A 23,789-nucleotide genomic window follows, 5' to 3' on the forward strand; every position below is an offset into this window, starting at 1 on the left:
TAAACGTTTTGAGCCAGTTTCTCATCTCATAAATTTCCCCTCTGGCACTGAAGGACATAAACTAAATGGGCTGACTCACAGGCAAACAATACAATTTGGATACTTTTAAATGAAAGACAAAATTGCCTTAGGGCACGGAGGGGCGTTGAGATGCGGCTGGCAGAGCAGGGACAGCGCGGCCAGGGGGCAGAGCTGGTCCCAGGGAGCCCTTGCAGAGCCTGGTGGCTTTGCACAGCTCCTTGCCTTGGTGTGGCCACCACGGCCAGGCATCCGCTGAGGAGCTGGAGGTGTCAGAGACGGGCTCGTAACTGTGCCTGCTGCCTCCTGACGTGGAGAGGACGCTGCAGGATGCTGAGCGAGGCAGCAGGGAGGGCAGGAGATGCCCCCAGGGGATGCTCTTGGTGTCTGTGTGTTCTGTGACCAGCGCCTTCCCTGCATCCATTGTCCATTGCTCTTGGTCATCCTCTGCCACTGGGCTCCTGGATGAGGCTATGGGGAGTTCATGGAAAGAAGCATGGGCTTGGTCTGGACACTTGGCTTCAGGGCTGGGAGGATTACAGACAGAGCTCCCAGAGCTCCCTGAGACCCTTCATTTGTACCTGGAGTTTCTGTGGGGCCAGCGAGTATCCCCAAGGGGCAGACAGGAGACCCTACAGAGGGCACAGAGCCTCCTAACACAGCGGTGAGCAAGAGCTCCATGCGCAAGGAGCTCCTTTATGCACAATCTTATTTCTCCCTCAGTTTGCTCCTGCTACTTCCCCACCCTTGCAGGCAGGAAAACCCTGAAAACACCTGGCTGGGCATCCTGCTGGGCACTGGGGGAGGCTGGGCACCAGCGTGTGCCGTCCGGCCGCTCCTCCGTCAGCAAGGGTCGGGAAATGGGAGGCTGCAGCCCGCAATTGGAGGCCGCATCGATTTGCTAACCTTGTTTGCGCGAGGGCTGACAGAAGGCAGATGACGGCTGGGTACCTGCAGGATCTAATTACGACGTGGGTAAGGCTGGGCAGGCGCAGCGGAGGGGATTGCTCATCCAGCGTTGCACTTAGCATGGAAAAAAAAAAAAATACACCCAGAAAGGAAGGATTGACTCTTGGGTTTGGCAAAAGGGCAGGGATGGGGCGGGTGGGATTTCTTCCCCAGGCTGAGGGTTGTGCCAGGGAGGGAGCGTGCTGAGCGACGGGGTTGGGGTGACAGCAGAGCGGTGCCACCGGTGTGACAGTGCAGAGAGTGCCAGCGTGCTGCTGTGACCAGGCAGGAGGACAGGGCGCTGCAGGCAGCGAGCTTGTGGGGACAGGAGGAGGCACAGCACATCTGTGTGGGTGATGGGGATGGGGCAGGGCGGAGGGAGCAGGCAGAGGCATGGGGGACACGCGGGGTGGGACACGTTCCCTTGGACATCCCCACAGGGACCCTCCTGACACCCCCCTTACGGCCCCTGGAGAGGGTCGAGGCTCTGGGCTTGGCACAGGAGAGGACCTGTCCCTGCGCCTGTCCTTCAGACCCTTATTCGCAGAGCATCCGCTGCCCGGTCTCTCTGTCATCCTGGATTTTTTTCAGACGACCTAGTTATTTGTCACCACCGCCTGCTGTGTGCGCAGAGCGCACCAGCTCGCTGAGGCAGCACGGCCACTGCCTCCTGCCTGCATCCATCCAGCGAAGGGGCTTTGGTGCCTTCTGCAGCCCCCGAGGGAGCCCAGGGGCCGCTCCTGTGGCCCTCCTTCTGTTTCTGCCCTGCACAGACCCTGTGGTCTCTGCAGGCACGCACCCACACCCATCTAGCCGTGTGCCAGATAGGTTCCTTTCTGCCCTCCACGCGTCCCATTGCTTTGTGATGCCCTTTCCAGCCCGGCGCTTTAATTACTTCCTAAAGAACGAAATAAAATAACATCACATTTTCTCTCTCTCGGTGTTTTTTCCCCCTTCTGGAACAGTGCTGCTCCGTAAATGTCTGGGAGCAGAGGTATGGCAGAGGCAGGCGCCGCGCTGAAGGTGCCGGTGTGTTTGGGGAAAGTGGCACGACCCCAGACAATAGCAGCCCTGACGTCAGGCTCTATTTATACCTCCTCCTTTCATAAACGTCCCCGGGACGGCGCTTTTCCTACAGTTCTCTGCTAAATGCCACATCCCCCGGAGCTGTCCCTGTCCCCCCAAAGGGCACGCTTTATCTGCAGGGTGCGACCCGGCAGCGCGGGCGGTATCGCCGGGGCCAGGCATCCGCAGGCTGCGGCTCCCGCAGCGCTGCCGGGCACGAGGGAGGGTCTGGGAAGGCAGCCCAGCCCCGAAATGTGTGTGCCAAAAGGTTAAAGGCATCACAGAGGGGTTTGTTTGAGCGGGTGTTGGGGTGAGTTTTCTAGCGGAGTCGGTTTTAACTCTGGCTGGGTTTGTGTGCGGGGAGAGGTGCTGGCTTCGATGGCCATGGGACTGGCAAAAGGGAGCGGGAGAAGCCACCGTAAAACCACTCAGGCTGAGCTGAGCAGCCTCTGGGGTTAGGGGTGCCCCGTCCTGGACCACGGGGACCCCAACCCAAGCTGGAGGCTCTGTGGGGTCAGGCTGGGGAGCATAGTGTGAGAGGCTCAGCCCGATGGCAGCGGGTGGGCGCTGCTTTGGGGTCAGCTTGCACTGCGAGGAGCTCCTGGGCAGGCTGAGGGCAGCCAGCAGAGGGGAGGCTTCCAGCTGGAGAGCACCCACAGGTACCTGCCGGGGTTGTTTTTTTCTGATACTGCATTTTTTTCTGGTGAATACTCTTTATGTGAGTGAATAAAACATCGTTTTGCTCGCAGGAGGCAGCGTGTGTAAACCTGAGAGGGATGGAAGTGGTGTGTGCTGTGGGGTCACTGCATGGGGTCAGAAACACCTGGGGGGTGGACATGTGGAAAAGTTTCATTGCAACAGCACTGGAAGGTCCCCTAGAGGTGATGTCCTGTGTCACTAAGGGGCTCCTGTTTGTGTTTGGGGCAGTCTCGGTGCACCACAAGAGCCCTCTGTGCATCGTGCCGACACCTCCCATCCCCACCCCACAGCAGCACAGAGGGGGAGCCCCAACCCCAATCACTGTTATGAGGGAGCTGAAGCCCAGGGAGGTGAAATGCCTCACCCGGGGCCATGCAGGGAGCCAGTGGTAGGGCAGGGAGGACCCTAAACCCCCCCAGCATTTCCCAAAACCCTCACTGTGCACACGGCCGAGCTGCTGGCCGCCTTTCCCCGCGTCCTCAGCGCGCACGTTCATGCTTTGTGCTCTCCCGGCAGGCTTTCAAGGGCGCCCTGATGAGCTCCTACTGGTGCTCGGGGAAAGGCGACGTGATCGAAGACTGGTGCAGGTGCGACCTCAACGCCTTCGACGAGAACGGACTGCCGAACTGCAGCCCCCTCCCGCAGCCCATGTACGTATCCCCGCGATTCCCCGCAGCCCCCAGTGCCCACCCCGGTCCCATGGGACGTGGCTCAGGCCCCAGGCACCTCCTGCCCTGCATCGTTGAGCCCAGGGCTGCGGGCCAGGGCGCCTCGCTGCCTGAGTGATGCCTTTAGGATATCCTGGCTCCGGCCGTGGCCCCTGGAAGGTTTCCTTCCAGATTTTTCATCACCCGATTAGCAGGGCTTGGAGAACGGGATTTCAAATGCTGAAAGAAATGGAATTACGGCGCGATCCATTGCGGCTTGTCAGAGCGAGAGCAAATAAGGAGCAAAGTGATGGGAAATTAGCTGAGAAAGCAGGAAGACTGGCTCCAGCGAGCCACGAGGAGCAGAACACCTTAGCGAGCCAACATCCTCAGAGGGGAGTCTCTTCCCACCCCGAGTTCAACAAACACACTCGTGTGCTGGAGCCAGGCGCTCCGTAGCCCCGAGTTGTGTTGCGTTGCTGCTCAGCCCCGTGCAGAGCAGCACCTCTGTGCTAGCACGGCCAGCAGCCCAAAGCTGCTCTGCCTGCCCCTATGCCCCACTCTGGTCCCCACAGCACTCTGCGTGCAGCTGCCCTGGTTTTCCTTTTGCTCACGCCCATCAGAGGCTTGCTTGTTTGCAGCTGGGTAAGCTCACGGCCACACCTGCCCCTTCTTTGCTCGCTCCCCGTGCAGCCCGGGGCCCTCCCTTCGTGTAGGCTCAGCCCCACTGGGCTACGTGGAGGTTAAGCTGGGTCCTCCCCTATTCTCTTGCTCCTGGGCAGCTGGCTCTTAGCTCCCCGTGGAGCTGCTGAGCTCCAGCAGCTCTCCCAGGCGATGAGCCCTCCTGCAGACGGGACGTTTGGGGTTGTACGAAGCTCTTGTAGGAGCTGGGAGGTAAGAACACCAACCCCAACAGACTGCACCCAGCTGGCAGCTTCTCTTTTGTGCCCACCTACCTGCTCTCCCTTCACCCCCCTGTCCCCATGGTCTGTGTGCACATCCCTGTGTGTGAGGGTGAGAATTTGGGGTTTGTGCTGCTGGGAGAGGGGATCCCCTGGGAGGGGAGCTGATGTGCTCTTTGGTTTCCTCCTGCCCAGCCTGCGGCTGTCCCCGAATGTGGAGCCCTCCAGCACCGTGGTGTCTCTGGAGTGGCTGGACGTGCAGCCTGCCATCGGGACCAAGGTGTCTGACTACGTCCTGCACCACAAGAAGGTGGACGAGTACACGGACACCGACCTCTACACAGGTTGGTGGCGCCGCGGCGGGACGGCTCCGTGCGCTCCGGAGGGCGCACGGCGGTGTGCATGGTGCTGAGCCCTGATGGGGTCCTCCTCAGAGCTGCTGCTTGCGTGCAGAAAGGTGCAAGGAGCAGAGGTGTTAGGTGTGGTGTTGGAAGCTCCAGAAGAGGTTTCTGAAGGCTTCTGTAGAGATGGGTATGGGAGGGGAAGGGGAAAAACAAAAATAGAGCATGGAAGAAGGAAGTAATTTGCTTTTTTTTGGATAGGAGAGCTGTGAGCTGGAGTTGTTGGTTGAAATGACTTGAATTGACTGTTTGATGCATCAGCCTGAAGTGCTTTGGGGTGCTGGGTGCAGGGGGAAGGTCAGCACGCAGCAGCCAAGGGCTGCACAGGGCCGTTCCACTGAGTGGGGATTGCATGCCGGCGGTTAGAAGGACACGTCGAGTTACCTTGCGCAGCCAGCAAGGCAATCCGAAGCCTGCGATGTGTAGAGGGATCACTTAAGCAGCACATAACTTCTCCAGGGGAACCTGAACCTTCCCTGGGCTGGAGCTCAGTTTTCAGCTCAGGCGTGGGCTGAGCGCTCTGTGCCCTGCGAAGGCTTTGTCAGAGATTCAAGCTGTGCTCCAGGAGCTGCTGGGCAAGGTGCAGGATGTGAAGGATGGAGCTGGATTTGAGCGAATCAATGATTTATTTCAGAAAACATCACTGGAGGCCTTGCGTGATGCTACTGCTGCGTCGAAAACCAGGCAAAACCTCCTGCTGCTTTCTGCTCAAGGGCTTTGGGTTTAGCTCATTAAAGAGGTTGGTGGGAGATGCCAGAGGCAGCCTGGTGCTGGCTGAAGCTGGGAGCTGCCTTTTGAAAAAAAACAAACAGGTGCTGGCAGTACCACAGCTCCCCCACCTCTGGCTGGGGGAGAAGGTTTCCACCTGCAGCTGGAGAGAGGCATTGTGAGGGCTTTGTGGTGATTAAAACCTCCTCGGTTTAAAGGTTGGGCTCGGTCAGCTGGTGGCAAGGTGTGCGTGGCCAGGCTGCCTGCAAGGACACAGCTGAATGTGGGCACGGGGCTGGTGCTGCTGTGGCTGCTTTTACCGTCAGATGCAAGCTTCTGTTCCATGAGATTTGGACTTTTCCTGCTGGGCAGAGCTGGAGCTCACCCCAAGGAGCTCTGTTTCCTTGCTCCCACATCAGTCCCACCCTGCAGAAACTTCCTCCTGCACCTTCTTGCCAGGGTCGTGCCTCCACTTTCTTTATTCTTGGTGTACAAAAGGTGAAGGGTGGAAGAAGGCTTGCTCTGTGTCTTGGAGGGGCACGCTCCAGTAACGGGGAGGGAAAACAAGCCACCGAAGCACCGTGTTTGGGATGGGGATTCCAGATTGCTCACACCTCGGTCAGGTGAGGCCAGACTGGGGAAATGTGGGGTTGTTGCTTTGAAGTGGCTGGAGCTCTGCCTGGCAGCCAGAGTAGGAAAGGCAGATTATTATTATTATTATTTTCTTTTTATGACCGCCATGTGTTAGGCGATTGAATTCGTTGTGAGGAGCTGCCCTCCCCTCTACCTGCTCTGGGGGACTGTTCAGGACAGAATGACCCCATTACCAATTAAAGAGAAAAGCCGATCCTAAACCTCTCCTCTTTCTCTGCGCTGTTTATAACCAAACAACATTCCTTCCTTCATTCCTTTCTTACCCTCCAGGCCCCTCTCACCAGATGACTTGACTCTTGCAAGTACCTTGCGTAGGTCTGCAGAGCTGCTGGCTGCGACAGCTCTCGGAGGCTTTCCTTGGTGCCGTGCTGCTTCACCCTGACCCAAAACCCAGCCGTGGGGATCTCCTCCTCACCACCACCCACCCAACACACTGCAGCATGTCTCCATTCCATCCGAGCAGTGTGCACAAAAAAAAAAAAGGAAAATGAAGTCAACCCTAGAAGGGGGTTGCAGGAAGGGAGATCCAGAGGGTTTTATGGATATCGTCAGGTCTTCCTTCCCCACCGGTCCTGGGGCTGCTGGCAGGTAGGAGCAGGGTGCTCCCGGTGCTGGAGGTGCTCCCTTGGCAGTGCTGGGAGGATCTTGCAAGGTGTGAAGGCTCTTGAGAACACTGCTCTTCATCCCTTGGATCTCCTGAGTTCAAGCATGTAGTTGTTTTTTTTTTTTATGGCTGTGTCTTTTTATTGCAGTTGTAGCCACCTCTTACTGTGCTCCCTGGCACGGGCTGTGCTCTTCAGCCCTGTGGCAGGCTTCACTTCTGGCTGGTACCTGGCTCCTGCCTGCTGCCCCCCGCAAAAAGCTTCCAGGCTCCCATACTTGCAAAACTCCTCGGCCTCCCCCTTGCTTTGCAATTGGAGGCTGAAGCCTTTCCCTTGAGCCACAAAATATCTGCTCTTCTTCGTCTTGGAGCTGAGTCAGGAGCAAGGCAGGGGGCTGGTGGGACTCGCGCCCCCTGCTCCTGGGATGGGGCAGAAGCAGCTGGGAGTGAGGTGTGGGTCGGCTGCCCCCTGGCTGGACGTGGTTCATAAAGAGGCTTCTTACTGGTGCTTGGAAGTGCACGGCCCTTGGACCATCTGATGCTAATAGGAGCAGTTCCCGAGGTGAACTGGTGTGCGAAACAAACCACGCTTTCAACACCACTGCGCGCGGAGAGAGCCTCTCTGCTCAGGAGCCAGCGGAGAAGACAGAGAGCAATTACATCCCAAACTGTTTATTAAAACTTGTGGAAATTACTCATAACTCCATGTGTGCGACGGCTTTGTAGTTGAGTGATGCTCTTTGTTTGAACATGAGGCTCTCGCAGAGGGCGCAGGCGCGCGTGTGTGTGCGCGGCCGGGCCGCCAGCGCATTATGTCATGGACGAAGCAGGCGCTGCACTTGAGAGAGGGAGAGAGAGAAATGTGTTTTACAGGGTGAGGTACAAACTGAAATGGCTGTGAACATCTGGAACTGATATTAGGCTTGGAAAATGTTTTCTGTCACTCCAACACTCCTCTGGAGGAAGGTTTCTGAAGTTAAGAAGCTCCAAAGGGGATGAGGGGGAGGGATGAGGGGATAACGTGACCACCGTGCAAAGTGCTTTTTATTTCTCTGGCCTGGTTGCTGTAGCCAGCCCGTGTCCCTGCCCCTATCAGACGAGGGACCTGGGGTATCACAAGGGCTCGTTGTGGTGGTTTTACATCAAAGATCCCCAGCAAGAGCTGAGCCCTGCCATGGGAAACGTTCCTGCGCGTGGGGCGCTGCGTCCTCCAGCCAGGGTGGGGTCGGAGGACAGAAGGCCGCTTGTTTTCAGGCTGGGAGGCTGGGTCCTGCTGCTGTGATCTTCTCACCGTGCCTTAAGCCCCTCTGCCGAGAACCTCACAGGTGGAGGTGGCAGTTGGTGAAGGCTGGGTGGTGTTGGCCACGGTTCATCCTCCTCCTCACCTCTGTTCCACGCACGTCTCCCCAGGCCTCTGCTTTGGCACGTGCACCAGGACAGATGGAGCTGCTCCGTGCCATGGTGGGTGGGAGGCACTGATGCACCCAGTGTGGGGCTTCAGTGGGCAGGAGGGGACTGGCTGGGCTCTGTGGCTCGGGTTGCAGTGATGCAGAGGCTCCTCGATGGCTGGCCCCTCTTGGGTGCAAGGGGGTGGTGCTGTGACATTGCTGATCCCACCTCCTGCTCGCCGTGGTGGGGTGGCTGTTCAGCCTGGGGGCAAAAATAGCAGTGTTAGCCAGAGGTTTAGAAATTAGAGAAAAAAAAAAAAAGTGCTTTAACTGCATTCATAGTGCATGTACAGCGGGGCTGGGGGAGGACAGGGCAGTGGCTGTGGGCTTTGGCTGGGTGATGGGTTGGGGTCCGTGAGCAGAGTTTGTGCCACCCTCAGGTTGGTGGCTGTGTTGCTGTGATGTTCCTGAGCTCCTCTGTCTCTTTCTATGTGTTCCTCTACCCAGTGAGGTTTTACAGAGGCTCTCCGCTGCGAGCTTCCTCCTGCAGTGCCCGGGCAGTGCTGCTGTTCCTCTGGATGCCCCCAGAGCAGCCTGTGCCAGCATCCTCTGCTCCCAGTGCTGCCTTCAGCACCCATTCTGCAGCCCCTCCACAATGCTCCAGGGTGAAAACTGTGGGGCTGCTTCTAGAAAAAGCACCAAGGGTGCTCTCTCCATCTCACATTTCCCCCCTTCCCTCTGAACAAAAGCTGTCCTCTTCCAGCAGCAGGAGCAGGCTGCCCTGTGGGCAGTCCCTGGATGTCACAGAGGGGCCTGGGGAGGTGCCCACCACGGCACCTTGTGAGCTGCTGAGGCAGGAAGGGATTCTCCCACGTTTGGTAGAGGATGGGGGCCCCCAAGACACAGATAAATGACTTGTTTGAGGTCGTGGGAGCTGGGCAGTGAATTACTCAGCAATAGACCCTCAGCATTGAGGGGTCACGTTCCTTGGGCACGGAGCTGTCCCCTCCTGCTTGTGTTCCAGCAGCCAAGTGGGTAGAACGGCGAAAACGCAGAGCAATGAAATGCCCTAGCCCGGTGTCTTCAGTTCTGTCAGGGCTCTTAAGCTGTGATTAATTGTGCTCTTAGTCATATGGCCTGAATTTCTGGGTAGACCTGTCTGGTGCCAGGAGTTGGCCTCAATGATCCTTACGGGTCCAACTTGGGATATTACTCTGTGATTGCCTCTGTCCTTCCAGTGGTGCCACTTCTGCAGCTTGCTGTGTGCCAGCAGCTGGGGATGCTGTGGGACGTTAGCTGGGACAGAGAACACAGCAGGGGATGCCTCTCGTGTGCTTGTACGCAGCGGTGCTGCTGTTGGTCGTGAGCTGCCACATCCCAGAAGGATCAGTCCCAACAGAGACCTCCAAAAAAGGAGGGGAACAGCAGCACAGGCTGCCGAATGCGCTTCTTGGAGGTCATGTAGATCTTGGAGCAGGAGAAGGCAGCCTTGGGCTGTTCAGGGTGCACAGGGGCTGTCTTACACCAGCACGGCCTGGCCGCGTGCAGCAGGGCTGTGACAGGGAGGAGAGCCCCTGGGTGAGCTGCAGAGCGCCAGGGGGACGGGCTGGGTGGGATAACTTGCAGGAGGAGAGGGAATGGCTCTATAAACCCGTGTGTCACCACTGCAGGCTCCTCCAGCGCGCTGCTGTTCTGCAGGGGACTCTTTGAATCTGCATCTCCTATAAAAGAAAGTGAAATAGGTCAAACCAGCAGGTTTGTGCTTTGTACACTTGCAAGTTTCGCTCCGAATAGAGGCTGGGGTGTCTTATTTATAACTGTTTGCTGTGCTCTCACAGCATCCTTCTGACGTGGCTGGGGCCGTGCAGAGACGGCTGTGGAACGCTTCCACACCCCCCTTGTGTGCAAGCTGTGCTGCTAGGCGTGTGAAAAGCAGCCACAGACTAGAAGAAGGGGAGAAAAAATGATTTGGCCTGAACAAGTACTGTGCCTGTCAGGAAGGAGTCGGTGTGCTCTCCTTAAACCAAGTTACCTCCTTAAAATAATCTTGAGAGCCCTATTTCCAAGCGGGCTGGGCACCACAGAGGTGACATTGTGCTTCAAAAGCTGTGGGAGTTTGAGGTCAGTGGCTATGTGAACATCCAGAGTCTTAATTAATGCCAACAAAGCATGGAGTGTATTAGGGCTGGAGTCTTTAAACCAGTAGCTGTTAGAGATGTTAATGATCTCGTGTGGGTGATACTGACTGCTGCTGTGAAGTCCTTCGGAGGTAAAACGCTCCATACTGATGGAGGTGCCACATTTGTAGATGGCTTTTTTGTTTCTAAGTAGGCCCAGGGGACACCAGCTCTGGGGCTGGTGGATCAGAGCTGTAGCTTGGAGAGGAAAAAAAAAAAAAAAGCCACAATGTCTGTTGGTTTCAGGAGAGCACATCTTCTGCAGCCTTCTCAGGGGCATCTGTGCATTTGGCTTGTGTTTGGAAGGGTCTCTGAGCAAAAGTGGAGAAGACCTGATGGTGGCCAGGAGCTGGTGATCCACCACTGCTGATCTCCTCCTCTGTCCATACCTGCTGGCTCCTCATGGACCTCTGTGGGCTCAAGCAGGGGGTGTTTGGCTGATGGTAACAGCCCTGAGGTGAGGACTGTCTCTGCCCCTCGGGTGCCAGGGGTGGAAATGCAGCAGCCGGGGCTCCTGCTGCTGCCTCCTCTGTAACCAGCACACGGGTGAAGCTGTTTTGAACGCCCAGAGGACCTTTCTCAAGCACTGAATCCACTTCACTTGTTAACAACAGGAAAGTTGATTCAAAAAGAAGCCTTTGAAGAGAAGGTCAAGTTTTTGGAAGCTGCTTCCTGGGCTGTGTTGTGTAATAACACCAAGCAAGTGCTTAATTTTGGCCATTACGCTCGCTGTGAAGCACTGACTTCTCTCCCACTGGGACAGCTGTAGTTATTTCCACCTACCAGTGTCATTTCTGTATCCTGGAAAGCAGAAGGGAGGTGGAGGGCTCTCAGCCCTCAATTAGAGTTGAGTCAGTTGCTGAAGCATTTCATTAATTCACATTTCCATAGGGTTGTTCCAGGCTTCTATTTTTATCTGCCCAGACACCTTTTGGACAGAGCCGGGCACTATCTTCATTTTCTCCCAAATCCCTTCGTAGGTGGGGAGCTGGGGCTGGCCCCAGAGGACGGAGCAGCCTGGATGGTGCTGAGGACTCAGAGCTTGCCAAGGGCTCTGCGCTCGGAGCCACCTCTGCCTTGCGGCACCGGGCAGCTGGAGATGCTCCCTTCTAGCAGAAAGGGCTCTGAACTTCTTAAATGGCAGTTAACGAGGCCAGACGTGGGTATTTCATTTTATTTTTTTTTAAGGTCTGTAATTTTACCCCCTAGGATAAAGTTTCTCCTGATCTGGAAAAGTCAAGGCCGCAAATCCGCCTTGTCAGAAAGCATCAGGAGAGAAGGCAGCTAACGCGGCTGGACTGCTCGTGGCGTGCGAGCGCGTCAGCGGAGCCTTTACGTGGGAGCCTTCATTGATTAGAAAAGCCTGTCTAGTCAATAAGTTGTGACTGGGATTTGGAGGGAAGCTCGGGCTGCGTCTGCAGAGCTGGTGCTTGGCCACGCAGCCCAGAGAGGGTTGGAAAATGTGGGGCACAGCGGGTGCAGTGCGACCCTGCTCGGGGCGGAAAGCTGGGTGTGAGCTACACCCCGGCCAGCCCTCCCTGCCAGGGTTGGATCTTCCTGGAGGCTTCCCGTGTTCTTCTGGCTAACCAGAGCCTGAGGTGGGAGCCTGAATGGGGCGGTGAAGCTGCTTTCCAGTCCTCTGCCTGCTGCTGGGGCTTCCCGTGCATATGTTCATTTTGTCAGGAGGCTGAAATGCAATCCGGGCAGTTAGATAGCATCCCTCCACACGTCTCTGGAAAGAAATAAAGGTGCAAAAGAGATCAAAGGAGGCACAAAGGCTGCCCTAACAACCTATCCTGTCCTGTTTGAAGTGCAGGAGGTACTCTGGGGACAGTCCCAGAAGTGGGACTGCCAGGGTGGTAAATCAGCCTTGCCCTGAACGTTACAGCTGTTCTCAGCCGGGATCCTGCTCTGCCATACCAATGCCAAAGCTGCTCTAAACCCACGCTGCTCCCCAGGTGGCTCCGTGCTAGGTGGCCCTTTGTCCCTCCATCCCGTGTGCCCTGAGGACCACCACCTCCCATCCCCTGCCTCCCAGCTCCCCGGGATGCTGCGGGCTGCTGTGGCTCGAGGCGCAGCGCTCCCTCTGTTCCCCGCCTCGCTTCAGAGCGAGGGAAGTTGAAGCAAAAACCAGAGAGGGATTAAGCCTTGAGTCGGGGGATTTGCCAATTAAAATAGCTGCTCCTCCCGCAGGTTTCGTGTGATACAGGAGTAGGGAGAGACCCTCCCCGTCTCCCCTGTGACCCCTTCCCAGTTTGTTCAGCTTGCTGGGGATCGAGATGTGGCTCTCAGGAGGGAGGGGGCAGCCGGGGCTGTGTTACACCGCCCGCTGTTTGGATAGGATAAACCTTTCCTCCCCGTAATTGGGTGATTGGACTTGGGAGCTTTCTCAGATATTAATCTGCAGACCCCAGAGGGGGTCAGATTAGGTTATGGAGACAAAATAGGAAATACTGCTGTGGCTAGTTTGGGTTATGGGGGATAGAGGGGATATTCTGCAGCACTCCCCTGCTGGGTTCCCACTGACGGAGGGGTCAAGGAGCGGTCTTATCTCAGCATCACGTTGACTTGGTCTTTGCTGGGAGCGGCTGCCTCTGAACTCTTTCCTCCCCTGTAATCCTGCTGCTCCACAGAACAGGACCACGACCTCCCATTTGAAACAGGGAGGGGTGGGCAGCGATGACCTGCTGCTGGGGCTTGTGAACAGAACAAACTTTTTTTTTTTTTTTTTTCCTTCCCCCAAACAGGTATTGTGTCATGAGGAACCCTGGGGTAGAAACAGCTTCATTTTCTGAGCTGCTGTCACTTGGACAGTGAGATCCTCCTCCTTGCTGGCTTGTCAGAGGGAAGGGGGTTAGTTTTTTAGTGGTCCAGGGTGGGTGACTTACAGCAGTGGGCATGTTGACACGCACTTTCTTCTGTCCCATGTGATAGATGTACGTGGGGAAGGACCTCGTGCCAGTCCTGTCAAAGCTGGCAAGACGAGCTCGTACCCAAGTGTTTCAGGGCTGTGCTACTTGGGAATGCTGCACTGAAGCAGCATCCTGGGGGTACTGACAAAGGGAAATTCCCCATGCGTGTGCTGAGCCCCGTTTGGTGTGTGGGGTGAACCCTGCAGGCTGCCCTGGGAGCAGCTCCCAGCGCTCCTGGATGTGAGATCTGCTGACACAGAGCTGGCTGCGGGCTGCAGCGCTGCTTCCAGCCCTCGCTTCTCTTTCGTTAACAGGGAGATGGCAGAGAGGGGATGGCCGCTGAGTTAATGAGGGAAGCTTCTGATCACAGCCATTGGAGTGAAACCCCGAGGTTTTTCGTGGTGATTTGGTGACTCACCCTGACAAAGCTGGGGTAGGAAATACCTCACTGGCTCCTTTTCCTATGCAGCAGCCTGGCTCCTACACTTGCTTTGTTGTCCTTGGGCCTGGCCTCACCACCACGAGCATTTTACACCCACTGGTAAGACCTGAACCTCAAAGATCAGTGGTCCGGTGCAGCCTGATCAATTAGCTGCCTTTAATGAGGCTCATGATTTGTTTCCCTGGTGCTAACCCTAACCACTGTCCCAGGGGACTGGCGAGCCGGGGTGTTTGGGTACGGCTGGGGGACCCCACTGCCTTCTGCCCCCTGGCACACGTGTGCACGTGTGGGGACACTGACTGCAGGAGTGCGGAGCAGCTAGCACCGCAGCTGTCCTGGGAGAAGAGGGCTTGCACGCAGTCACAGATAATACTTGGCTTTCCTTTATCCTCTGTGTCATCTGTGGAAATCAATAAATCTCGCTGACTTCATTGTACAGCCTGGGAAATTGAGGCACTCAGCAGTAATGGCCAGAAATTGTTTGCGGAGCCTTGTTCAGAGGAGCCAGTTAAGAAGAAGTGGTCGAAGCTCATGTACAGTTAATATTTACTGTGATTTTTTTTTTTTTTTTTTTTTCCTCTCAAGCCACAGAATTTTACCCTTGGCTTCAGGCTGTTTTCAGTTCTGTTCCCCGTTCCTGTAGGCAACCTCGGTGCCTTTTTGGTAAATGGAGTGTGTCAGACCCAGGCGAGTGTGCCCATCCTGCCAGGGGCCGAGGCGAGCAGGAGCTCCCCAGGGCACTGAAGAAGCCTTGGGGTCTGCCCCATCCTAACGCAGCCCCGGGGAGGTGTGTGCTGGCTGCTGTCCTTGGGGCAGCCCAGGGTCAAGGATGGGGAGATGGTCACCGCTGGGGACCCTGATGGGACAACATGCGGTGACCGTGGGGACCGTTCCCCCTTGGTGTCCTGGCTTCACTCAAGGTCCTTCTGCACCCTGCAGCCGATGGGGTCTCCTCTGTCAGACCCTCGGGACGGTGTCTGACTGCACGCCCGGACTCAACACCCACCCTGGGGTGAACCCAGGAGCCCGTTGCCCCCTTATTTAGGCTGAGGAGCTTTCTTTGCAAGCCCTCAAGGATGATCTAAGAGTGGTGGCCCTAAGTGCTTACAGTGGGGCACCAGGAGCACCAAGGGCAGCTGCGTGCTCCCCTCCCTGGCATCTGGGGAGCGCTTCTGGTGCCTGCCCTGCCTCTGTGTGTGTGCAGAGTGCCATCCCGATGCTGGGGCTTGTTGGGAGCAGGGATGGAAACCAGTATGTGAGCCGGGAGGGGGTACTCAGGGTGCTCTGGGCATGGCTGGGCTCCACAACCAGCCAAAAAGGCACCCTGTGCTCACCCCAGCTGCGAGCAGCTGGTGCATTTGTTGGGAACGTGCCCAGCTGCACTGGCACCAACCCTGCTTCAGTGTGGCCGAGTCAGGCAGCTCCATCCAGCTCTCGGCTGTGAGAGCCACCCCAAGAGCTGCAGGAAGGGTGCTTCCCCCCGGGGTACCCTGCAATAAGATGCCCACATCTGTGGGCAGATGGTGCTGCGGACACCAGAACTGGGGCTGGAGGTGGGAAATTCCTTCCTCCCTGCACCCCAGCCCTCATCAGCTGGCCTCCCCGGGCACGTGATAGGTTCCCTTTATCTGCTAATATTAGCCATAAAACAATCCAGCTCTGTCCGTAATCCTGTTAGAGCCTTTGACTCTTGCTCCTGTGACTCCCAGCAGCTCTAATTGCGGATACTCATGCTCGTGATTAATGGCTTGGTTCATCTCCAGTGGCACCGGTTTTACATGTGAAGCCTGCTTCCCCCCGTAACGAGTTGTGCAAAGGGGAAATAATCCCTGTTAAAAACCAACAGCACAGAAATGTGGCGTTGGCATCTCGTCTTCATCCGGCCCTTCTGCCTCCTGTCCATCCTCTCGCTCCTCTCCCCTCTGCCTTTCATCCCCGTGCTTACTGAGCGAACAACCCTAATTGCTGTGGGCTTTAATTTTGCTGCCCTGGAGCCCATAAATCACTCCGATGCGTGGAGCATTTTCATGCTCCTTAACAAAAGGAGCGGGATTTTCTCCTCTGCTGCGTGTTTCACAAGTGACTAATTGCATCAAGGCACCTTCGAAGCAATGACTTCATCAATTGCTCATCCCGCAGACGCACGGCTGGTTATATATGCCTGATCAGAATCCTACATTTATTAGGATTAATTTATTCTCCGATCATTTTTCTTCTGCCGCAAGGACAGGGAAGTTGAGTGATGTTACTTGCTCAGCTACGTAAGCACGATTTCTTGCCTCATTACTGAGCCTGAGATATTTTTGTTGCGTGCTGAAACTTCTCCAAATGAGAGTGAGTGATGTTATGTCTCAGACAGGAGTTATCTTGGGACACCACAGAAATCAAGTTATTTCAGGGTGCCTACAAATTGGCTTTAGATCCTCGCAGCCTTTCTTCTTAGCTTTCCCTCCTATTTGTCATGGGACACATGTCTGCCTGAGCAATAGTAAGCAGTTGGGGCTTTGTGTAAAGGGCTGGTGTTTCTCCCAGCTAGAAGCCATCTGAAAATGGGGATGCTTGCTCTAGGTTAGCAAATCCTTCCGATGCTGCTGGCAAATGTGCTCACGAGCAGGAGGGGTGCTGAAGGACTGGCCGTATAAAAAGGGATGCAGTGAGCGCGGGCTGAGCATCTCCGAGGAGGAGGCACTCGGACTGGTGAGGACAGAGCAGTAAACACGGGCGAATTCACACATTTTCTTAAAAGCTGTGGTCAAACCCTTTTGCGGGAGCAGTGCCTGATAACGATTGCCAGAAGCCCTCGCCTCGGCTCCTCGCCTCCCACCCCCAGAAAGGCTCCTCTCGGGGAGGGACGGAGCTCGTTTGCAGCCAGGCAGGAATTTTGCCTCGGCTACTTCCAGTCTGGCGTCTGCCCTTAATTCACTGCTGGCCCCAGCGGCCGCCCGGGGGGATTTTGCACAGTTTTAATGGACCAAACGGGGTCACTTTGAACTGGAGCCGCGCGGCCTGGGGGGGCCGTGGCAATGCTGGGGAGCCTCAGCTGGCCGCTGGGCAGGGCTCAGGCAAGGAGGTTTGGGAGCAGGGATGGAGCTGGGAGGTTTCCTTTGGCTGGGGAGCTCAGGAGCCCATAGCACGGGCAGGGAGTGTGCTCGTGCAGCGTTGGGGAGCTCGGGTTTGCCCGGGGAGCAGAGAAAAGGAGGTGACTGCTGTGGAGAGGTGGGTGGGAGGGCAGCACTGGACCTAGGAGGCGCGCCGAAGCCCGGAGCCGTACGGAGGCGGGCTTGTTATGTTTTGCCAACAGCAAGCTGGCAAGAAATCGCCTGTTTTGATGGCAGATCTTCTGTCCTGCTGGCTGTCCAGCATGGGTTTGCATCGCCTGGATTGGGGCTACCTCCTAATGAGGGGCAGAGCAGGGACCCAGCAGGCACGGAGCCCCCTGTCCCGCTATCCCTACGGCAGGGGGCTTGCTTTGGGGTGGCCGAAAAGGGATGTTGCTGAAAAAAAGCATGTCAAGAAGCAAGGGGCTGCTGGTAACTGAGGGTCTTTGCCTACAGAGGGGGCTCCTGCACTGCCCGAGGCCGGCTGGGCTGGGGAGGCAGGAGCGGGGCTGCGGAGGCTGCCAGCTGACCTTTCTCAAACAGTTCATGGGTTTCCAGAGCAGCCGAGGTGTCAGCGGTGTAGAGCAGTCACAGCTTCCCAGGCACTGGAGGAGGAAGGCAGGGGGCACTCGAAAGGGGAGGAAAAGGCTCCGGCCTGGAAGGGTGGAAACCTTGCAACCCGTTAACTGTTTCTCCGCGGTGAGAGGCGGAAAGCAAACCAGGGTGTGCTTTGCTCCTGCGCCTCGCTCGCACCCGTCCTCGGTGCCCTGCTCTGCTTTTGCCCTGCCTGGGCTTCTCTCCTGGCTTCTGCAAAGGCATGACCTAGATGGGGACTGGAAGGATCGAGGTGACAAATGGGCTCTGCCCCAGCACGCGGAGCAGACCTGGACCGAGCTGAGTGCTGGAGAGCAAAGCGTGCTCTGAGCAGCGTGCAGCACGAGCAGGGGCTGCTTATGCAGAGCCCTCTGCTCTGATGAAGTCTCTGCAATCAGATTTAATTAACAGGCATGGGCACACAGAAAAAACTCCTCGAGCCCTTTTCTTACCAGCGCATCGCTCTGCGTTTTCAGCTATCTTTGCTGGAAGTGCGTTTGTCTGGAGCGAGGGAAGGGGCTCTCGGAGCTGTGCCGTGGCAGCCCGGCAGTAACACGCTGTCGTTCGCGGCTGACAAAGCTCGGGAGTAAATTAGCAGGCAGAGTCTGTGAAAGGAAATGTTTCCTTAAACGTTTCCATAAAAGCTAATTGGCCTGTAAGAGCCGCGTACCTGTGGGCGCGCGGCGTCCCAGGGGTTCAGCGCTCACGGAAGCTATTCCTGGCTCTGCTAACAATGTTCGGTGTGACTTTGAGCAGGTCGTTTCAGTTCCCTGTGCCTTGGTTTCCCTGCCTGAAATGAGAAGAATACTCCCTTCCAGAGCACTGATAAGGTTCATGCACTAAAATTTTATTACTCGGATGGAGTTCCTTGGCAGAGGGATATTATGCAGAAAGAAGGTTAATGATGATGGTAGGCAGAGAATAAAAAAAGAAATTGCTGTTTTATTTTTATTTTGTTCTTTAAATGATGTTTAATAGCCAGTTTTCAATTCAGGAATAAAACCCAGTCCTCTGTGACCACCAAATTATCTCGCAAATGCTGTTCTGCGTGCAGACGGAGGAGAGGAGCTCACCCCTTCTCTCCACTCTTAGGAGCAATCAGCAAAACGCATGTTGGAGCAGCTGATCTCCAGAGAGATTTCCTTTTCCCAATTAGAATTCTCATCTTCATTCATGAATAATGAAGAAAGCGCTTCCCAAGAGGCCTCCAAGAGGTTTCACGGGTCTCTTAGTGCCGTAGGGCTGGGGTGGAAGCGCTGCTGTGCCGGGCACGGCGTGCGTCAGGGCTGCTCCTTCCCACAGCCGAGGCCGGGGGGACTGAAGCAGAGTGGGGCGAGGGGACATGCCCGAGGTGGGGTGGGAAGCCAGGCAGGCTGGGCAACACTTCTTCCAGAAGGAATTAAAGGCTGAACTGAGCCGTTATCCACCCCAGACCAATGCTGAATGCTTCCAGAAGCATTTCTAGGTGAACGTGCCCAACCACTGTGGTGACCTGGGGAGCAGAGGTGCCCCTTCCAGGACGAGCCTGTCCCCCGGTGCCCTGCCTGGCCACCCCGCTGTGTCATCCTCACCGCAGGCTGCGAGTGCCAACCACAGCAAAACACAGCACGCTCTGAGGCTGGGTGTTAGCTTATTTATTTATTTTCTTTCCCCGCTTGTTTTTATTTTTTCCACAAACACTGGCTACGTCAAAAATGCCATGTTCGTCACCCCCCAAACTATTACAAAAGCTAAGGTCAAATTCATGGAATAGTTTTGGCTGGGGAAAAGAGCAAGGGCGAGGAGCTGGGTCCCCGCTGGGCGAAGCGCGGGGGCTGCAGGACGCCGTCTCCTCTCCTTCCGCTGCCTGTGGCCGAGGGTTTCCCATCCCCAGGGCAGTGTCCAGCCGTGGGGTGGCAGCTCTGTGTGTGAGGATGCTCTTGGTGCTCGCGTGCTCTTTTTCCTGCTCAGTTCCACTGTGTGGAAATACCAAGTGAGCTGTGGTTTGCTAGGGGAGGTGACATCTTTTCTTAGGTAACCTAGTAGACTGGGAGAAAAAGGACAGACTTCTGGACATGTTATCACTGGCTAATCCAGATCTAATCCAGATCACTGTTCTCCTTCCCTCCTCCTGGTCCGAGTGCTTGTTGGAGAGGTGCTCACCTCCACCCTGGTGTCCCCATGGAGCAGGAACAGCACAAGAGGAGCCCTGCCCCTGGTTTTGTGGAGCAGCTCATCCCTGGAGCAGAGCACGGCCTTTTGTTGTGGCCATTCCTCAGCTGTGGTGCTGAGCACAAACCCTGCAGCTGCTGCCTTGCCCGGCACAGTGCTGGCAAGCCAAAACATCCAGCAGAGAGCAGCCAGGCTCTGATGGGCCAGGCCCTTGGTGCTCGTTGGAAAATCCTCCTGGGCAGATGAGAGCGCTTCCCCCCGAGGCAGGTCGGGCTCCTTGCTCACACCAGCAAGCTCTGACCAACAGCAGGTGCAAAAATCCCACCCCGGTGCCCGTGTTCAACTGTAAAGCGCTGGGCATCGCTTCCCAGCTTTGTTGTTGACCTCTTGCCTATCTCTGAGTTTCTTCCCACCATTTCAACTGTTGCTTTTGCTGCCTATTTAATAGGCTTGTAAACAAGGATTCTTGCACTGTCCCCATCCCCTCGTTGTGTTTGCTCAAAGCTTTTCCCAAAACTTGCTCACCCTGTGTAAACAGCCCCTTTTTTGCCTCATCCCCATGCCCTTCTCCCTCATTTCTCCACTCGACCTTGCCTGGCCGTGTCAGGGAAGGTTCAGCTCTGGCTGCAGGGTGCAGTTTCAAAGCTCATGCTGTGCTGATGAAACCAAGGGGCCGTGCTCCCCCCAACCCTTCCACCTTCATAAACACCATTGTGAATTTGTGGGGACAAGGGTTGATTGTTGATAGTTTTTTTTTCTATCTCCCCCATCTGTGCCTGCACAGAGCCGATGTGGGGCCGCAATGGTGACAGTATTTAAAGCAGGAGCTGTCTCTGGGTACTTATGTGTACAAAATCTCATACAACAAGACCCTGAGCTCTCTGGGGGCCTCCAGGTGCTACTGTAAGATGAAACGATCAAATACCGCTGCACGGAGAAATGTCACGGCGCATCAGTAAAACTCCTCTCTGTAAATAAGAGGAGCTCGGTCTATCTCTCTGTTGTAGAGCCATGGGGCGTGTTGTTGCCAGATGAGCCAGAGAGGTTTGTGTAAGGAATGATTGGAATCGATTGGAATTGGACTGAGGAGGGGCGATTGCCCCCCATGTGGTTCTCTTCCCCCCTGCACCCACCTGGCTCCGGGTCCTGCAGCATCATCGGCACGTGCTCTCGCCAGGAATAAAGCCAGCCCTCCCTTTTTTTTGACCTTAAGTGATGGTTTAGGATTTCTTTTATTTGTGGACCTCGTCTTGGCCTTCTCCCACTATTTGTCTCTCCAAAAAAAGAATTCTGCTCTTTCAATTTCTGAGCCCAAATTGGAGGGGGGGGTATTACCAATCGGGATCAGTAAATAGCTCATCTGCCTTCGTAACACTTAGCATTTAGATAGTGCTTTCCATCGTCAGAGCCCTCTGCAAACTCCAGGTAATCCTCCCAGCACCCCTCCAGTCGGGTAAGAATAACTAATCCCAAACAAATAGCTTCAGTGTGGAACTAATGTAGGGAATGGATAAGAGTAATTTCAGGTTTAAGAGAAAACTAGTGGGTAATCTTGCAAGAAAATTAGAAAAAAAAGGGCAGAGGGAAAGAAAAAAGCCCGAGCTATTGATTGTGAAAGTTAAGTCGCTTCAGCTCATTGACTGGCATTTCAAGTAGCCAGGACAGGTTGGAAATATTGCAGCTACTTAGCATAGCCTTGCCATTTGGAGGCATAAAGTACATCAGAGATTCAGTAATACGTTAAAATAGTTAAATTTAAAACGCATTCAATAATTTTTGTGTTAAGGTTCATTATTTTTTTCCTATCACTTAACAAAAAAAAATCTTGTAAATATTGAATTTCCTCCTTTTTGTGTGTTTATTTAATAACTGTATTTACTTATTCATTTTCTAATTTCCTCCTCCTTCTGTCATCTCTGGAAACTGGAGCTTGAGGAGATTTGCCCGCCCTTGGTGGTAGTTTAGTCAAAATATCTTGTCACTTGTGTGTCCTGGTGTGCTTTTTTTCCAAGCCTGGTTGAACAGTTGTGTTTGGTCATCAAATGAACTCATTAATCCATGTTCCATTTGGGACAGGTTTTGGGGGAGAAATGGCTCAGATTCTGGTTTTCTTTAGAAACCGAGAATCTATTTTTCCAGAGGACGACTTGTGTCCTTGTGTGTCCTGCACCACGTGCAGGAGCCCAAGTCCGAGGTGGTGATGTCCAGGCTAGGAGGCAAGCTGCAGGTAGAGGTTGGGTTTTCCAGCTCTGGTGGCTCGAGTCCATTTCTCTGCTTTCCAGCGTCAGCTGAGGGCACTGGACCAGACCTAGGGCTCCAGCAGACCAAGGCTGTTCTGAAACCCATGTGCTTGTGCGAGCATTCGCCTGTCCAGGACACTGAGCTTTCCCTGAGCTCTCTCCTGGTCTCCAAGACCTCTGAATGGGTCTGTCAGGGTGTTACAGAGGTGTGTTTGCAGGCACCACTGCAAACCAAGAATAGCTATAGAGGATCGTAAAGACTTGTAGCACCAGCTCTACTGCTCTCAAGTGCTTTATTCCCTTATATTCGCCTAAACCCCAAATCCACCGCTGCCTGCCCCAGGTATTTCTAAGCAATTACATATCTGCCTCGGACTTTTTTTCCCCTCCATCCTTAGCCCTGTGTTTTGAAAGGAGAAAACCAAAACATGCCTGAGGAGCACTGAGCATGGCCACTGATCACAGGGATGGAGCTTGGGGGTGCACGAGGGGTCCAGGGGACACCCAGGGCAGGCACCCACCCTCCCCTCCACCCGCCGGACCCCTCTGCAGCGACCTTCTGGGGAAGAAAGAATAATAAAGGCTTGGCAGGTCTATTCACACTGTGTAAAATTGAATTAGCAGAGGTATGTGAGGAACATGGCTCAATTTCCATGGGGATGAGGAGATCTTTATCACCCCCCCCCCCCCCCCCAGGATTATCCTGTGCAGCACAAAGCCCCTTTTGGGGCTAGCAGGCAGACGTCCCCCGGTGTGCCTCGCCGGGGTAAAATCAAGGTGATGTCTGAGCCAGGCTGGGCTGGGGGCTTAGCCACAGTGGGAGGTGGGAGGGGGAAAGTAAGCAGGGAGGCTGCAGGGACCAAAATGAAGGTGTTCAAAGGTGCAGGCTGGAGATCGAGTGGTGATAAGAGCCAGGGACCCCCTGTTGTTTTCTGCCCCCTCACCTTGATGAGGCGTGGCACCTTTTGGTGCCCTCTGACCAACCCACAGGGTAAGGGAAAGCTGCTCAGAGGGCTTTGCACCCTGATCCCCAAACCAACAGCACCAGCTCCTCTATCTGCTGCTGCTGACCCCTGCGTTCAGTGGGAGATGAGAAAATGGCCAGGAATCTGTCTGCGGAGCTGTTAGCTCTGCTATGAAGGGGCTGTTTGTCATCTGCCGGCCAGAGAAAGGTCCCCGCAGCCTGTTGGAAACCCTGCCCAGCCCAGTGCACCCCGGCGAAGGGCTGAGCTGGGGTGGCAGCACCATGGTGCTGGTGAGGGGTGAGCAGGGGAGGGACATGGCGGCGAGGCCTTGCACTTCGGGCAGTGATGTGGAAAGGAGAAGCGAGGAGCCCAGCTCACACACACCCTGCACAGCCAGGCCGAGCTCGGGAGCGAGAGGCCTCTTTGCTTCCTCCCCTGCACCCCACAGCGGGCGGGTGGGGAGGGCTGGGGCTGGGTGGGGACCTGGCCAAGCCGCTCGGCCTTGCTCGCCAGCACAGCTGAGCTGGGGCAGCGGGTATCCGGCACCGGGGTGCTCCTGGGGCCGCAGCAGGGAGAAGGGCTGCGTGCCCACGTGGTGCTGTGAGGGCCGAGGAGAAAGTCCTCGAGCGGTGTGGGGTGGCTGCACTCGGGATTTAGGGTTATCTGAGAGCAGAGTCCTGCCGTGTCAGGTGGGAACTGGGTTTTGTATGGTGTGAGCAGCACAGGAACTGGTTCAGAGGAAAGGGTGAGGGGTTGCTGAGGGCAGAAGGGAGCCCAGAAATGAGAGACAACCAGGGTACACATGGAGGGAGCCCTGCAGAAGCCCCCAGGAGAGCCAGCCTGGTTCTGGGGTGACTGGTGGAGCTGGGAGGGCAGCCGGGTCTCTCCTGCCTCCATCCCCATCAGCTGGCTCTGTCCCTCTCGGCAGCGTTCCCCCACCCCAGAGTGATGGCTGTGTCAGGACGGCAGCAGCCCCATTCTCAGGAGCGGCTCTGCCAGGGCTGCTCGCCGTGACCTGTCCATCCATGGCTGGGAAATGGGGCCCAAAACACCCCGCGAGGAGCAGCTGTTCCCTCTGGGTCACTGCCCACCCCGAGCACCTCAGGCCAGGCTCTGTCAGCGCTGCCCCACACACCGACGAGCCTCATCTTTCTTTTTCAGAAAAGCCTGCTTGCTTGA

The 23,789-nt window shown here is 55.7% G+C and overlaps 1 protein-coding gene across 3 annotated transcripts in view; it reads left to right on the forward strand.

The window, feature by feature from the left end:
- ASTN2 (astrotactin 2) overlaps positions 1-23,789 on the forward strand; it is a 315,865-nt gene that overhangs the window by 225,720 nt on the left and 66,356 nt on the right. For all 3 annotated transcript variants that reach the window (XM_084494620.1, XM_084494621.1, XM_084494623.1), the window contains 2 exons: positions 3,247-3,380; positions 4,475-4,623. In XM_084494620.1, the coding sequence (XP_084350746.1) occupies positions 3,247-3,380; positions 4,475-4,623 (283 nt within the window). The remainder of the gene's footprint in view (positions 1-3,246; positions 3,381-4,474; positions 4,624-23,789) is intronic.

The sequence above is a fragment of the Aythya ferina genome (genome assembly GCF_964211825.1).
Source record: "Aythya ferina genome assembly, chromosome: 20".
NCBI classification, from domain to species: Eukaryota; Metazoa; Chordata; class Aves; order Anseriformes; family Anatidae; genus Aythya; species Aythya ferina.